At 45.1% G+C, this 15000-nt stretch overlaps 1 protein-coding gene across 1 annotated transcript in view; it reads left to right on the top strand.

The window, feature by feature from the left end:
- LOC135505671 (fibronectin type III domain-containing protein 4-like) overlaps nt 1–15000 on the top strand; it is a 69471-nt gene that overhangs the window by 28376 nt on the left and 26095 nt on the right. Inside the window, exon 3 of the mRNA XM_064924716.1 lies at nt 3033–3237. Coding sequence (XP_064780788.1) covers nt 3033–3237 — 205 coding nt within the window. The remainder of the gene's footprint in view (nt 1–3032; nt 3238–15000) is intronic.

Here is a 15000-nt window from a genome sequence, read left to right as displayed (position 1 = left end):
AACTGTCAAAAACCAGGATTACGACCTCTGCCTGACCTGACCCTGGGGAAAAACTGGAGCTGTACCTTTGCTCCACCTCTGGATTACCGACCTCCTGACCTGACCCTGAGCCTGCCTGACCTCCTGCCTGACCTGACCCTGCCTGACCTGACCCTGAGCCTGCCTGCCGTCCTGTACCTTTGCTCCACCTCTGGATTACCGATCTCTGCCTGACCTCTGCCTGACCTGACCCTGAGCTGGTAGACTTGAACAAACGAGACAAACTGGCAACAGACAAACAGAAACCACAGGTATAAATACCCAGGGGATAAGTGGAGAAGATGGGTGACACCTGGCGGGGGGTGGAGACAAGCACAAGGACAGGTGAAACAGATCAGGGCGTGACACATACCCTATCAGCCTCAGTTAATCCAAAGGCAGTAAATCGCAATACTTTTCGTTAAAGCGTGGAACCAGACAAGGCTGTCCTCACTATCCTCTTATTTGCTATTGTCGTAGAGCCACTTCCATTTCCGTTAGAATAGTGGAACTATCTAATCATGCTGATGTTGAAGAAAGGGATACAGTGGGGCAAAATAGTATTTAGTCAGCCACCAATTGTGCAAGTTCTCCCACTTAAAAAGATGAGAGAGGCCTGTAATTTTCATCATAGGTACACTTCAACTATGACAGACAAAATTAGAAAAGAAAATCCAGAAAATCACATTGTAGGATTTTTAATGAATTTATTTGCAAATTATGGTGGAAAATAAGTATTTGGTCACCTACAAACAAGCAAGATTTCTGGCTCTCACAGACCTGTAACTTCTTCTTTCAGAGGCTCCTCTGTCCTCCACTCGTTACCTGTATTAATGGCACCTGTTTGAACTTGTTATCAGTATAAAAGACACCTGTCCACAACCTTAAACAATCACACTCCAAACTCCACTATGGCCAAGACCAAAGAGCTGTCAAAGGACACCAGAAACAAAATTGTAGACCAGCACCAGGCTGCGAAGACTGAATCTGCAATAGGTAAGCAGCTTGGTTTGAAGAAATCAACTGTGGGAGCAATTATTAGGAAATGGAAGACATACAAGACCACTGATAATCTCCCTCGATTTGGGGCTCCACGCAAGATCTCACTCCGTGGGGTCAAAATAATCACAAGAACGGTGAGCAAAAATCCCAGAACCACACAGGGGGACCTAGTGAATGACCTGCAGAGAGCTGGGACAAAGTAACAAAGCCTACCATCAGTAACACACTACGCCGCCAGGGACTGAAATCCTGCAAAGCCAGACGTGTCTTCCTGCTTATGCCAGTACATGTCCAGGCACGTCTGAAGTTTGCTAGAGAGCATTTGGATGATCCAGAAGAAGATTGGGAGAATGTCATATGAAACCAAAATATAACTTTTTGGTAAAAACTCAACTCGTCGTGTTTGGAGGACAAAGAATGCATCCAAAGAACACCATACCTACTGTGAAGCATGGGGGTGGAAACATCATGCTTTGGGGCTGTTTTTCTGCAAGGGGACCAGGACGACTGATCCGTGTAAAGGAAAGAATGAATGGGGCCATATATCATGAGATTTTGAGTGAAAATCTCCTTCCATCAGCAAGTGCATTGAAGATGAAACGTGGCTGGGTCATTCAGCATGACAATGATCCCAAACACACCGCCCGGGCAACGAAGGAGTGGCTTCGTAAGAAGCATTTCAATGTCCTGGAGTGGCCTAGCCAGTCTCCAGATCTTAACCCCATAGAAAATATTTGGAGGGAGTTGAAAGTCCGTGTTGCCCAGCAACAGCTCCAAAACATCACTGCTCTAGAGGAGATCTGCATGGAGGAATGGGCCAAAATACCTGCAACAGTGTGTGAAAACCTTGTGAAGACTTACAGAAAACGTTTGACCTCTGTCATTGCCAACAAAGGGTATATAACAAAGTATTGAGATAAACTTTTGTTATTGACCAAATACTTATTTTCAACCATAATTTGCAAATAAATTCATAAAAAATCCTACAATGTGATTTTCTGGAATTTTTTTCTTCTGATTTTGTCTGTCATAGTTGAAGTGTACCTATGCTGAAAATTACAGGCCTCTCTCATCTTTTTAAGTAGGAGAACTTGCACAATTGGTAGCTGACTAAATACTTTTTTGCCCCACTGTATATACAGCCTCATGTCTGTTTAGGTGTGAGTACTTCCATTCATCCAGCGCTAGTGACAATCTGTACAACATCTAAATTGTTATTTCAATGGCTTTTCATCATAGTCTGTGTCTGTGGCACTCAGGAGTTAGACAGAGAGAACAGGGAGGACTGTGGTGAGTAAGCCAGGTAGGACTGTGGGCAGTTAGACAGGGAGGAATGTGGGCAGTTGGACAGGGAGAGCAGGGAGGACTGTGGTGAGTAAGCCAGGTAGGACTGTGGGCAGTTAGACAGGGAGGAATGTGGGCAGTTGGACAGGGAGAGCAGGGAGGACTGTGGGTAGTTAGACAGGGAGAACATGGAGGACTGTGGGGAGTTAGACAGGGAGAACATGGAGGACTGTGGGGAGTTAGATAGGGAGAACATGGAGGACTGTGGGGAGTTAGACAGGGAGAACATGGAGGACTGTGGGGAGTTACACAGGGAGAACATGGAGGACTGTGGGGAGTTAGATAGGTAGAACTTGGAGGACTGTGGGGAGTTACACAGGGAGAACATGGAGGACTGTGGGGAGTTAGACAGGGAGAACATGGAGGACTGTGGGGAGTTAGACAGGGAGAACATGGAGGACTGTGGGGAGTTAGACAGGGAGAACATGGAGGACTTTGGGGAGTTAGACAGGGAGACCATGGAGAACTGTGGGGAGTTAGACAGGGAGAACATGGAGGACTATGGGGAGTTAGACAGGGAGAACATGGAGGACTGTGGGGAGTTAGATAGGGAGAACATGGAGGACTATGGGGAGTTAGACAGGGAGAACATGGAGGACTGTGGGGAGGTAGTTAATTTCTATCTCAACTCAAACCTTTCTACCCTATATCTCTGTGTTATGTCTCAGAGGCAGGAGGGCCACACCCAGCGCTTCATCAGAGAGGTGAACACCACCAGCAGGAGCTGTGTTCTGTGGGATCTGGACCAGGAGACAGACTATATTATCCAGGTCCAGTCTATTGGTCTGTACGGAGAGAGTCAGGCCAGCAAGAGGGTTCACTTCAGAACCCTCAAGAAGTCTGACCGCTTCCCCTCCAACAGCTCCAACCAAGGTAACCCTGACCCCGGAACCCTAACACTAACCCTCACTCTTCAACAGCTCCAACCAAGGCAACCCTGACCCCTGGTCCCTAACACTAACCCTCCAACCAAGGTAACCCTGACCCCTTACACTAACCCTCACTGTTCAACAGCTCCAACCAAGGTAACCCTGACCCCTATCACTAACCTTCCAACCAAGGTAATCCTGACCCATGGTCCCTAACACTAACCCTCCAACCGAGGTAACCCTGACCCCTGACCCCTTACACTAACCCTCACTGTTCAACAGCTCCAACCAAGGTAACCCTGACCCCTATCACTAACCTTCCAACCAAGGTAATCCTGGTCCCTAACACTAACCCTCCATCAAAGGTAACCCTGACCACTGACCCCCAACACTAATCCTCCAACCAAGGTAACCCTGACCCCCAACACTAACCCTCCATTCAAGATAATCCTGACCCCTGACCCCCAGCACCAACCCTCCTACCAAGGTACCCCTGACCCCTAACACTAACCCTCCAACCAAGGTAACCCTGACCCCTGACCCCTAACACTAACTCTCCAACCAAGGTAACCCTGACCCCTATCACTAACCCTCCAACCAAGGTAATCCTGACCCCTGACCCCTAACACTAACCCTCCAACCAAGGTAATCCTGACCCCGGACCCCTAACCCTAACCCTCCAACCAAGGTAACCCTGACCCCTAACCTTAACCCTCCAACCAAGGTAACCCTGACCCCTATCACTAACCCTCCAACCAAGGTAATCCTGACCCCTGACCCCTAACACTAACCCTCCAACCAAGGTAACCTTGACACCCAACGCTAACCCTCCAACCAAGGTAATCCTGACCCCTGACCCCTAACACGAACCCTCCAACCAAGGTAACCCTGACCCCTGACCCCTAACACTAACCCTCCAACCAAGGTAACCCTGACCCTGACCCCTGACCCCTTACACTAACCCTCACTCTTCAACAGCTCCAACCAAGGAAACCCTGACCCCTGACCCCTAACACTAACCCTCCTACCAAGGTAACCCTGACCCCTAACACTAACCCTCCAACCAAGGTAATCCTGACCCCTGACCCCCAACACTAACCTTTCAACCAAGGTAATCCTGACCCCTGACCCCTAACACTAACCCTCCAACCAAGGTAACCCTGACCCCAAGCACTAACCCTCCAACCAAGGTAACCCTGACCCCTAACACTAACCCTCCAACCAAGGTAATCCTGACGCCTAGCACTAACCCTCCAACCAAGGTAACCCTGACCGCTGACCCCTGTCATGACGTTGGCCTCTTTGGGTATAGCGAGCCCCTTCCCCCTCTCCCTGCCTCCCCCTTGCCTCCTTCAACTAGGCTGCTGTGGTCAGAGAGATGTCATAAATTCCTGAGGATCTCCTCATGGACACACAGTATAGGCAGAGTAGATTTTCATAGAGGACAAAGGAAATCCTTCCACCTCCCAGAACTTGAGGTACAAACAAATTTCATGTTCCGGAGAAAGTATAAAAGATTGGTGAAGAATGCAGCTACGAATTGGTCTGTTTGTCACAACTTGGGGAAGCTCATGGTAGACGGTGTGGCCATATTACCATAACTCTGTTTATATAATAGCCTCAGATATGAGGTTTACATCTAATTGTTGTATAAGATGAATGAGTGAGTATGATACTGTTTACACAATTTTACAATGTGATTTTGGACTGTTTAATAACCTCTTGAAACTCTGGGGGCGCAATTTCATTTTTGGATGAAAAACGTTCCCGTTTTAAACAAGATATTTTGTCACAAAAAGATGCTCGACTATGCATATAATTGATAGCTTTGGAAAGAAAACACTCTGAATTTTCCAGAACTGCAAAGATATTGTCTGTGGGTGCCCTAGAACGGGAGCTACAGGCAAAACCAAGATGAAACGGCAACCAGGAAATCAGCAGGATTTTTGAGGCTCCGTTTTCCATTGTCTCCTTATATGGCTGTGAATGCGAGAGGAATGAGCCTGCCCTTTCTGTCGTTTCCCCAAGGTGTCTGCAGCATTGTGACGTATTTGTAGGCATATCATTGGAAGATTGACCATAAGAGACTACATTTTCCAGGTGTCCGCCCGGTGTCCTCCGTCGAAATTGGTGCGTCTTTTTCAGCTGCTGGTATTTTTCCATGCAATTCTGAGGGGAAAGCAGGCTTCCACGAACTGCATATCAATGAAGAGATATGTGAAAAAACACCTTGAGGATTGATTCTAAACAACGTTTGCCATGTTTCGGTCGATATTATGGAGTTAATTTGGAAAAAGTTTGACGTTTTGGTGACTGAATTTTCGGTTCGTTTCGGTAGCCAAATGTGATGTACAAAACAGAGTGATTTCTCCTACACAAAGATTCTTTCAGGAAAAACTGCACATTTGCTATGTAACTGAGAGTCTCCTCATTGAAAACATCCGAAGCTCTTCAAAGGTAAATGATTTTATTTATTTGGTTATCTGGTTTTTGTGAAAATGTTGCGTGCTAAATGCTACTCAAAATGCTAAGCTAGCTTGCAATACTCTTACACAAATTAGTGATTTGCTATGGTTCAAAACCATATTTTGAAAATCTGAGATGACAGTGTTGTTAAGAAAAGGCTAAGCTTGAGAGCAGGCGCATTATTTTCATTTTATTTGCGATTTTCAGAAATTGTTAACATTGCGTTATGCTAATGAGCCTGAGGCTTTATTCACGATCCCGGATCCGGGATGGGGAGTATCAAGAGTTAATGAAGGAAAACTCAAAAAGGGGATTGGAGTTAACTAAATCAGAGGACCGCCCCTGAGTCCGGTTAGGGTCAGGCGTCCTGGACGGCCCTTTTCTGCCTTCCGAATAAAAACCCCACTCGGGTTTTCGATCAGCAGACCGATCTTACCTCAATTACGAGATGGCTAAAGGTTGCAGACCATGTTTTTCTCCATTAGGAGGACAAAGGTTGTAGACCATTGCTGAATCTTTTAACCATACCACGTGGTTAAACTCTTAGACTATCGATTCCGACAGAATAAGAACAAGTCTTTGATATTAATTACTAGTCTGCAGCTAGGAATTCGGTATCATTGAACGCGAAGAACGACAACCGCCGAAACATCAATCCTATAACGAATGTCACTCTGAACTATCCACTATAACCACGACAGAGAGAGAGAGGGAGAGAGACGGACAATTCTACAAAAGAAACACACTTTTCACCAGCGATCAAGACGACACACTGAGCGTAAATATATTGATTGAGTGCAATTGTTCCCGAATGAGTGAGCGTTCATGTGCAAAGGATTAGCATTTCAATTGTTATAATGATCACTCTGTAGTGACTTCTTAGTCGACCCCCACTTCCCCTTTTGTCTAACAAGCCGCGATGCCGGTTCAGCCCACTAGGGCACATTCTCCTATCATTTCATGTAACCACATTTACCTTGTTTGTTTGTATGTTTATGCATTTCTGTGAATTACTTCGTTAGTAATAAATAAATGATTTAAGACAATTGATGTATGGATGACTCATAGTGAAGACTGGGTTCGTCCAGATAACCAACAATTTATGACGTTTGGAATGAGACTAACGTGAGGTAAATAATTCATTAATTCAAAGACTAATTGATCAGATAAAATATCTGAAAAGTTATTTTAGGAAATTATAACTTTGTAATCTGAATATCTTTCCTTGGTGCGACTTCCTAGTTAATTACATGATTAATCAGTATGATCGAGTAATAATAATTACAGAGAATCATTGATAAAAACTGTAAGTCCTCAGTTAAAATATTAGTGATAGACACGACACCCCTCCTACCAAGGAAACTCTGACGCCTGTGTCCTGACCCTTAACATTCCAACCAAGGTACAGTCACACCCTAAAACCTTGCACTTCACTTTCATCATACAGAATATGGGCCATGGGATTGGCACTTTTGATTAAATGATCGATTCAGTGTCTGTAGTGAGGTTTTAATGAGGTTCTTAATCATATAATATAAATCAAATCAAATCAACAGCAATATCATTGTAAATTACAGTTATTTACCAGTGCACCTTTAACATCATTGTAATTTACAGTTAATTACCTGTGCACCTTTAACATCATTGTAATTTACAGTTAATTCCCTGTGCGTAGGACACACTGTTATTGACACATTATTAACAGAGCAGAAGTGTTTTGACCAATCACGTTCTATCCCACATACAAATCATTAAAGTCCAGACGGAAAATATTTACACAGAAGCAACCTAATATCACACAGTCAACTCTAGTCATTTAGTAAGTTCACCATTCTGAACGCCCACACACCGCAGGTAGCTTTTTGCCTTCAGACATACAGAAGACAGGAAGCCCCACGTATTGAAGAGAACGACCCTGCTATTCTTCCTGCACTCTTCTCTGTCTCTCTCTGTGTCTATCCCTGTGTCTCTCTCTGTGTCTCTCTCTGTGACTCTCTCTGTGTTTCTCTGTGCCTCTCTCTCTCTCTGTGTCTCTCTCTCTCTCTCTCTCTGTGTCTCTCTCTCTCTCTCTGTGTCTCTCTCTCTCTCTCTGTGTCTCTCTCTCTCTGTGTCTCTCTCTCTCTCTCTGCATCTCTCTGTTTCTCTCTATTTCTCTGTCTCGAGTGGGGCTTGATTGACCTTGGCTGGCACAATTTAAATAAAAAACTGCAAACTAAACCCATCTGGCACTCCAGGCATGCTAGAGCAAAGGCTTAAAGTATTTGATGAGCCGGTGAGGCTGGTTAAGTGCCTGTAGCCTTCAGGACTGCTCTCGCAGCCGCTCCCAGGGGCCTCCACTGTCTCTATCCCTCTCTCTACCAGCATTATTGACAGAGTCCAAGTCTCTCTCTTTCTTCCCATCTCCCTTTCTCTAACCTGATCTTTTTTTGTCACTACCCCGCGCTCTCTTTCTCTCCCCCTCTCAAATCAAATCAAATGTATTTGTCACATACACATGGTTAAAAGATGTTAATGCGAGTGTAGCGAAATGCTTGTGCTTCGAGTTGATGATGTGTACGCCGAGGAACTTAAAACCTTCCACCTTCTCCACTGCTGTCCCATCGATGTGGATAGGGGGTGTTCCCTCTGCCATTTCCTGAAGTCCACGATCATCTCTTTTGTTTTGCTGATGTTGAGTGTGAGTGTGAGGTTATTTTCCTCACACCACACTCCGAGGGCCCTCACCTCCTCCCTGTAGGCCGTCTCGTCATTGTTGGTAATCAAGCCTACAACTGTAGTGTCGTCCGCAAACTAGATGATTAAGTTGGAAGGGGTGCGTGGCCAAGCAGTTGTGGGTGAACAGGGAGTACAGGAAAGGGCTGAGAACGCACCCTTGTGGGGCCCCAGTGTTGAGGATCAGATGTTGTTACCTACCCTCACAACCTGGGGGCGGCCCGTCAGGCAGTCCAGTACCCAGTTGCACAGGGCGGGGTCGAGACCCAGGGTCTCGAGCTTAATGACGAGTTTGGAGGGTACTATGGTGTTGATTGCTGAGCTGTAGTCGATGAACAGCATTCTTACATAGGTATTCCTCTTGTCCAGATGGGTTAGGGCAGTGTGCAGTGTGATTGCGTTTGCGTTGTCTGTGGACCTATTGGGGCAGTAAGCAAATTGGAGTGGGTCTAGGGTGTCAGGTAGGGTGGAGGTGATATGGTCCTTGACTAGTCTCTCAAGGCACTTCATGATGACGGGAGTGAGTGTTATGGGGCGGTAGTCGTTTAGCTCAGTTACCTTAGCTTTCTTCAGAATAGGAACAATGGTGGCCATCTTGGAGCATGTGGGCACAGCAGACTGGGATAAGGACTGATTGAACATGTCCGTAAACACACCAGCCAGCTGGTCTGCGCTCTGAGGACGCGGCTGGGGATGCCGTCTGGGCCAGCAGCCTTACGAGGGTTAACACATTTAAATGTTTTACTCACGTCGGTTGCAGTGAAGGAGAGCCCGCAGGTTTTGGCAGCGGGCCGGTTCAGTGGCACTGTATTGTCCTCAACGCGAGCAAAGAAGTTGTTTAGTCTGTCTGGGAGCAAGACATCCTGGTCCGCAACAGGGCTGGTTTTTCTTTTGTAGTCCGTGATAGACTGTAGACCCTGCCACATACCCCTCGTGTCTGAGCCGTGGAATTGTGACTCTACTTTGTCTCTATACTGACCCTTAGCTTGTTTGATTGCCTTGCGGAGGGAATAGCTACACTGTTTGTATTATATATATACATATATACATCAATGTTATTGTCCGACGCTATGCGGAACATATCCCAGTCCACGTGATCGAAGCAATCTTGAAGCGTGGAATCCGATTGGTCGGACCAGCATTGAACAGACCTGAGCATGGGCGTTTCCTGTTTTAGTTTCTGTCTACAGGCTGGCAGCAACAAAATGGGATTGTGGTCAGATTTTCCGAAAGGAGGGCGGGGGAGGGCTTTATATGCGTCATGGAAGTTAGAATAACAATGATCCAGGGTTTTGCCAGCCCGGGTCGCACATTCGATATGCTGATAAAAGTTAGGGAGCCTTGTTTTCAGATTAGCCTTGTTAAAATCCCCAGCTACAATAAATGCAGCCTCAGGATATGTGGTTTCCAGTTTACATAGAGTCAAATTAAGTTCTTTCAGGGCCGTCGATGTGTCTGCTTGGGGGCGATATATACGACTGTGGTTATGATCGAAGAGAATTCTCCTGGTAGGTAATGCGGTCGGCATTTGATTGTAAGAAATTCTAGGTCAGGTGAACAAAAGGACTTGAGTTCCTGTATGTTGTTATGATCTCACCATGACTTGTTAATCATAAGGCAAACACCCTTGCCCCTCTTCTTACCAGAGAGATGCTTGTTTCTGTCGGCGTGATGCGTGAAGAAACCAGGTGGCTGTACCGACTCAGATAATGTATACCCCGAGTGAGCCATGTTTCCGTGAAACAAAGAATGTTACAATCTCTGATGTCTCTCTGGAAGCCAACCCTTGCTTGGATTTCGTCTACCTTGTTGTCAAGAGACTGGACGTTGGCTAGTAGTATACTAGGGAGCATACGATGTGTGGGCGATGTGCCCGTCTACGGAGCCTGACCAGAAGACCGCTCCGTCTGCCCCTTCTGCTGCGCCATTGTTTTGGTTCGCCGGCTGGGATCCGATCCATTGTCCTGGGTGGTGGAGCAAACAGAGGATCCGCTTCGGGAAAGTCGTATCCCTGGTCATAATGCTGGTAAGTTGACGTTGCTCTTATATCTAATAGTTCCTCCTGACTGTATGTAATAAAACCTAATAATTCCTGGGGTAACAAAGTAAGAAATGCACAGTTTCCATCTCGCTCTCTCCACTTCTCTCTCTCTCTCTCGCTCTCTCTCTCTCTCTCTCCACACATTGCTGCAGGCTGCTGTGAAATTAAGCAACTCTATCTCACTCCGGGTAATCAGGATTCTGACACACACTCTAAAACTCTTCAAATCGGGTCCTGGGCTACGCCGATGGCTGCGTCTGAAATAGGTGGGGCCGTGACCAATCGACTGAGGCTTCAATAGCTGTCTGCACTCCCAGTCAGCACAGATGGACATGGTGGAATGAATGTGAAGGAGATGATGGTGTGGTTTAAGTAGTGATGGTGTGGTTTAAGTAGTGATGGTGTAGTTTAAGTAGTGGTGGTGTGGTTTAAGTAATGATGGTGTGGTAGTCTATCAGGATGTGTAAAGTGAATAATCAATGTGGCTAGCAGGATCAACAATAGATAGGCTAGCATAATCAACAAGAGAAAGGATAGCATAATCAACAAGAGAAAGGCTAGCATAATCAACAAGAGAAAAGCTAGCAGGATCGACAATAGATATGTTAGCATGATCAACAAGAGAAAGGCTAGCATGATCAACAATAGAAAGGTTAGCATAATCAACAAGAGAAAGGCTGGCATAATCACCAAGAGAAAGGCTAGCATAATGAACAAGAGAAAGGCTAGCAGGAGCAACAATAGATAGGCTAGGAGGAGCAACAATAGACAGACTAGCATGATCAACAAGAGAAAGGCTAGCATAATCAACAAGAGAGAGGCTAGCATGATCAACAATGGATAGGCTAGGAGGAGCAACAATAGATAGACTAGCATGATCAACAAGAGAAAGGCTAGCAGGAGGAACAATAGATAGGCTAGCATAATCAACAAGAGAAAGGCTAGCATGATCGACAATAGATAGGCTAGCGGGATCAACAGAGTGAAAGAGCTGAATGAGACTCATCTATTAATTTCTCAATGTCTAGGTCAAGCTCTTTCACCATTTCACTTGTAGACAGATGTGCTGAGTGTCCAAGATTACCTCTCGACCACACTTGATAATGCTTTACCTCTCAACCACGCACGATAATGCTTTACCTCTAAACCACACATGATAATGATTTACCTCTCAACCACACATGATAATGCTTTACCTCTCAACCACACACGATAATGATTTACCTCTCAACCATGTACAATAATGATTTACCTCTCAACCACACATGATAATGATTTACCTCTCAACCACACATGATAATGCTTTACCTCTCAACCACACACGATAATGATTTACCTCTCAACAGCACACGATAATGCTTCACCTCTCAACCACACATGATAATGCTTCACATCTCAACCACACATGATAATGCTTTACCTCTCAACCACACACGATAATGCTTTACCTCTCAACCACACACGATAATGCTTTACCTCTCAACCACGCATGATAATGCTTTACCTCTCAACCATGCACGATAATGCTTTACCTCTCAACCACGCACGACAATGCTTTACCCCTCAACCACACACGATAATGCTTTACCTCTCAACCACACACGATAATGCTTTACCTCTCAACCACACACGATAATGCTTTACCTCTCAACCACACACGACAATGCTTTACCTCTCAACCGCACACGACAATGCTTTACCTCTCAACCACATACGATAATGCTTTACCTCGCAACCACACACGATAATGCTTTACCTCTCAACCACACATGACAACGCTTTACCTCTCAACCACACACGATAATGCTTTACCTCTCAACCACACACGATAATGCTTTACCTCTCAACCACACACAATAATGCTTTACCTCTCAACCACACACGATAATGCTTTACCTCTCAACCACACACGATAATGCTTTACCTCTCAACCACACACGATAATGCTTTACCTCTCAACCACACACGATAATGCTTTACCTCTCAACCACACACGATAATGCTTTACCTCTCAACAGCACACAATAATGCTTTACCTCTCAACCACACACGATAATGCTTTACCTCTCAACCACACACGATAATGCTTTACCTCTCAACCACACACGATAATGCTTTGCCTCTAAACCACACATGATAATGCTTTACCTCTCAACCACACATGTCTTGATACTGTACTCCTGAAACTTACTGAAAATGAGAGGATGAAGCACTTCAGGCAAACTCCTTGTAGGCTACTGCAAAGAACATACTATATTTATTAGCAATATCGCTAACGGTGATAACTCCCTGACCTCAGGAAGATTAATGGTGGTTGTTAACTCAGAATTACAGTTGCATTATCTTGGTATCTATGGGCTTGTTATAGCTCAGAGAGGAGAGGAGAGGAGAAAGGAGAGGAGCTTTTTGGTATTTTATTAGGATCCCATTAGCAAAAGCAGCAGCTACTCTTCCTGGGGTCCACACAAAACACGAAACACAATACAGAATGACATAATACAGAACATCATTAGACAAGAACAGCTCAAAGACAGAACTACATACAATTTTTTAAAGGCACACGTAGCCTACATATCAATGCATACAGTAGTATTTGATACATTGCCGATTTTGCAGGTTTTCCTACTTACAAAGCATGTAGAGGTCTGTAATTTTTATCATGGGTACACTTCAACTGTGAGAGACGGAATCTAAAACAAAAATCCAGAAAATCACATTGTATGATTTTTAAGTGGCAGCAAGCTTATAGGTCTGCTGCTAGAACCAGTAAAGGCCAATTTACCACTCTTGGGTAACGGAATTACTTTGGCTTCCCTCCAGGCCCGAGGACAGATACAACAAAAATAGGATAGAAAGGAGTGGCTATAGAGTCAGCTACCATCCTCAGTAGCTTTCCATCTAAGTTGTCAATGCCAGGAGGTTTGTCATCATTGATCCATAAAAAATATTTTTCCACCTCTCCCACACTAACTGTCACGATTTACTAGGAGTGATGGGTGAAATCAGGCGCAAAGAGCAGGGTTCAGTAGATTGTCAATTTATTCTCCGGCGCACAAAAACGGTTACGCCAACACACAGGACGCATACAACTGACCAGCCCAAACACAGGACCAAAATAGTCCGGAGAATAAACACACGAAAACCACCATACAACAGAGTAACAAAAAACAATCCCGCACAAAACAAGGGCGGGACAACCTACTATATATAAGGACGCTAATTAAACTAAAATACACACAGGTGAAACTAATGAGACAAAACCAACAGACAAACGAAAAAGTGATCGGTAGTGGCTAGTAGGACGGTGACGACGACCGCCGAGCACCGCCTGAACAGGCAGGAGAGCCAACTTCGGCGGAAGTCGTGACACTAACTACAAAATTCAAACTTGCAATGCTGTTCTTGTATTTTTTTTTACAATTTGATGCATGAATACGATGGCTCACTGTTCGTTGTTGGCATTTCCTGCCTAAGTTTGCCCACTTTGCCAATGAAATAATCATTAAAATAATTGGCAACATCAAATGGTTTCGTGATGAATAAGCCATCTGATTCGATGAAAGATGGTGTTTAATTTGTCTTTCTGCCCATAATTTCATTTAAAGATGGAGAGGAGAGGAAGAGAGGAGAGGAGAGGAGAGGAAGAGAGGAGAGGAGAGGAGAGGAGAGGAAGAGAGGAGAGGAGAGGAGAGGAAGAAAAGAGAGGAGAGGAGAGGAGAGGAGAGGAGAGGAGAGGAGAGGAGAGGAGAGGAGAGGAGAGGAGAGGAGAGGAGAGGAGAGGAGAGGAGAGGAGAGGAGAGGAGAGGAGAGGAGAGGAGAGGAGAGGAGAGGAGAGGAAGAGAGGAGAGGAGAGGACAGGACAGGACGTCTGGAATTCAGCCTCCACCTCCATCCCAAAATAGCCTCATCTGTCCCCCTCTTAGTACAATCTCCACCACACAATTAAGTTATAACTCACCTCCTTAACGTAATGTCACAAGTCTCTCTTTTATGTGAGATTCAGACCCACCGACCGAGCAACGGCTGTGCTTTGAAAAGCCTTTTTAATCTGGCTTCCTCACAACATAACAGAGACGTTTCAGGAATTTTTTGTTACAGCCAAAGCAGAAAGCGTTTTCCCATCTCACATTCAATCTCCCATTCGAACTTAATTGATTAACAGAACAGCCGAATGCATGTACAGGCCATCCGATGAGACAGCTATTACAGTCCAGAATCAATAGAGCAGCCGAATGCATGTACAGGCCATCCGATGAGACACAGCTATATTACAGTCCAGAATCAATAGAGCAGCTGAATGCATGTACAGGCCATCCGATGAGACACAGCTATTACAGTCCAGAATAAATAGAGCAGCTGAATGCATGTACAGGCCATCCGATGAGACACAGCTATATTACAGTCCAGAATCAATAGCAGTGTTGTTATTCCCACAGTGCCTTTAAAAAGTATTTGCCCACTTCCTGATTTTCTCTATTTTTGCCTATTTTTCTCACTTAAAAGTAATCAGATTTTCAACCAAAATCTAATATTAGATAAAGGGAACCC

Source organism: Oncorhynchus masou, chromosome 19, assembly GCF_036934945.1.
Source record: "Oncorhynchus masou masou isolate Uvic2021 chromosome 19, UVic_Omas_1.1, whole genome shotgun sequence".
In the NCBI taxonomy this organism is placed as follows: domain Eukaryota; kingdom Metazoa; phylum Chordata; class Actinopteri; order Salmoniformes; family Salmonidae; genus Oncorhynchus; species Oncorhynchus masou.
The sequence above is the reverse complement of the archived record's forward strand: the minus strand, read 5'-3'. Positions and strand labels throughout refer to the sequence as shown.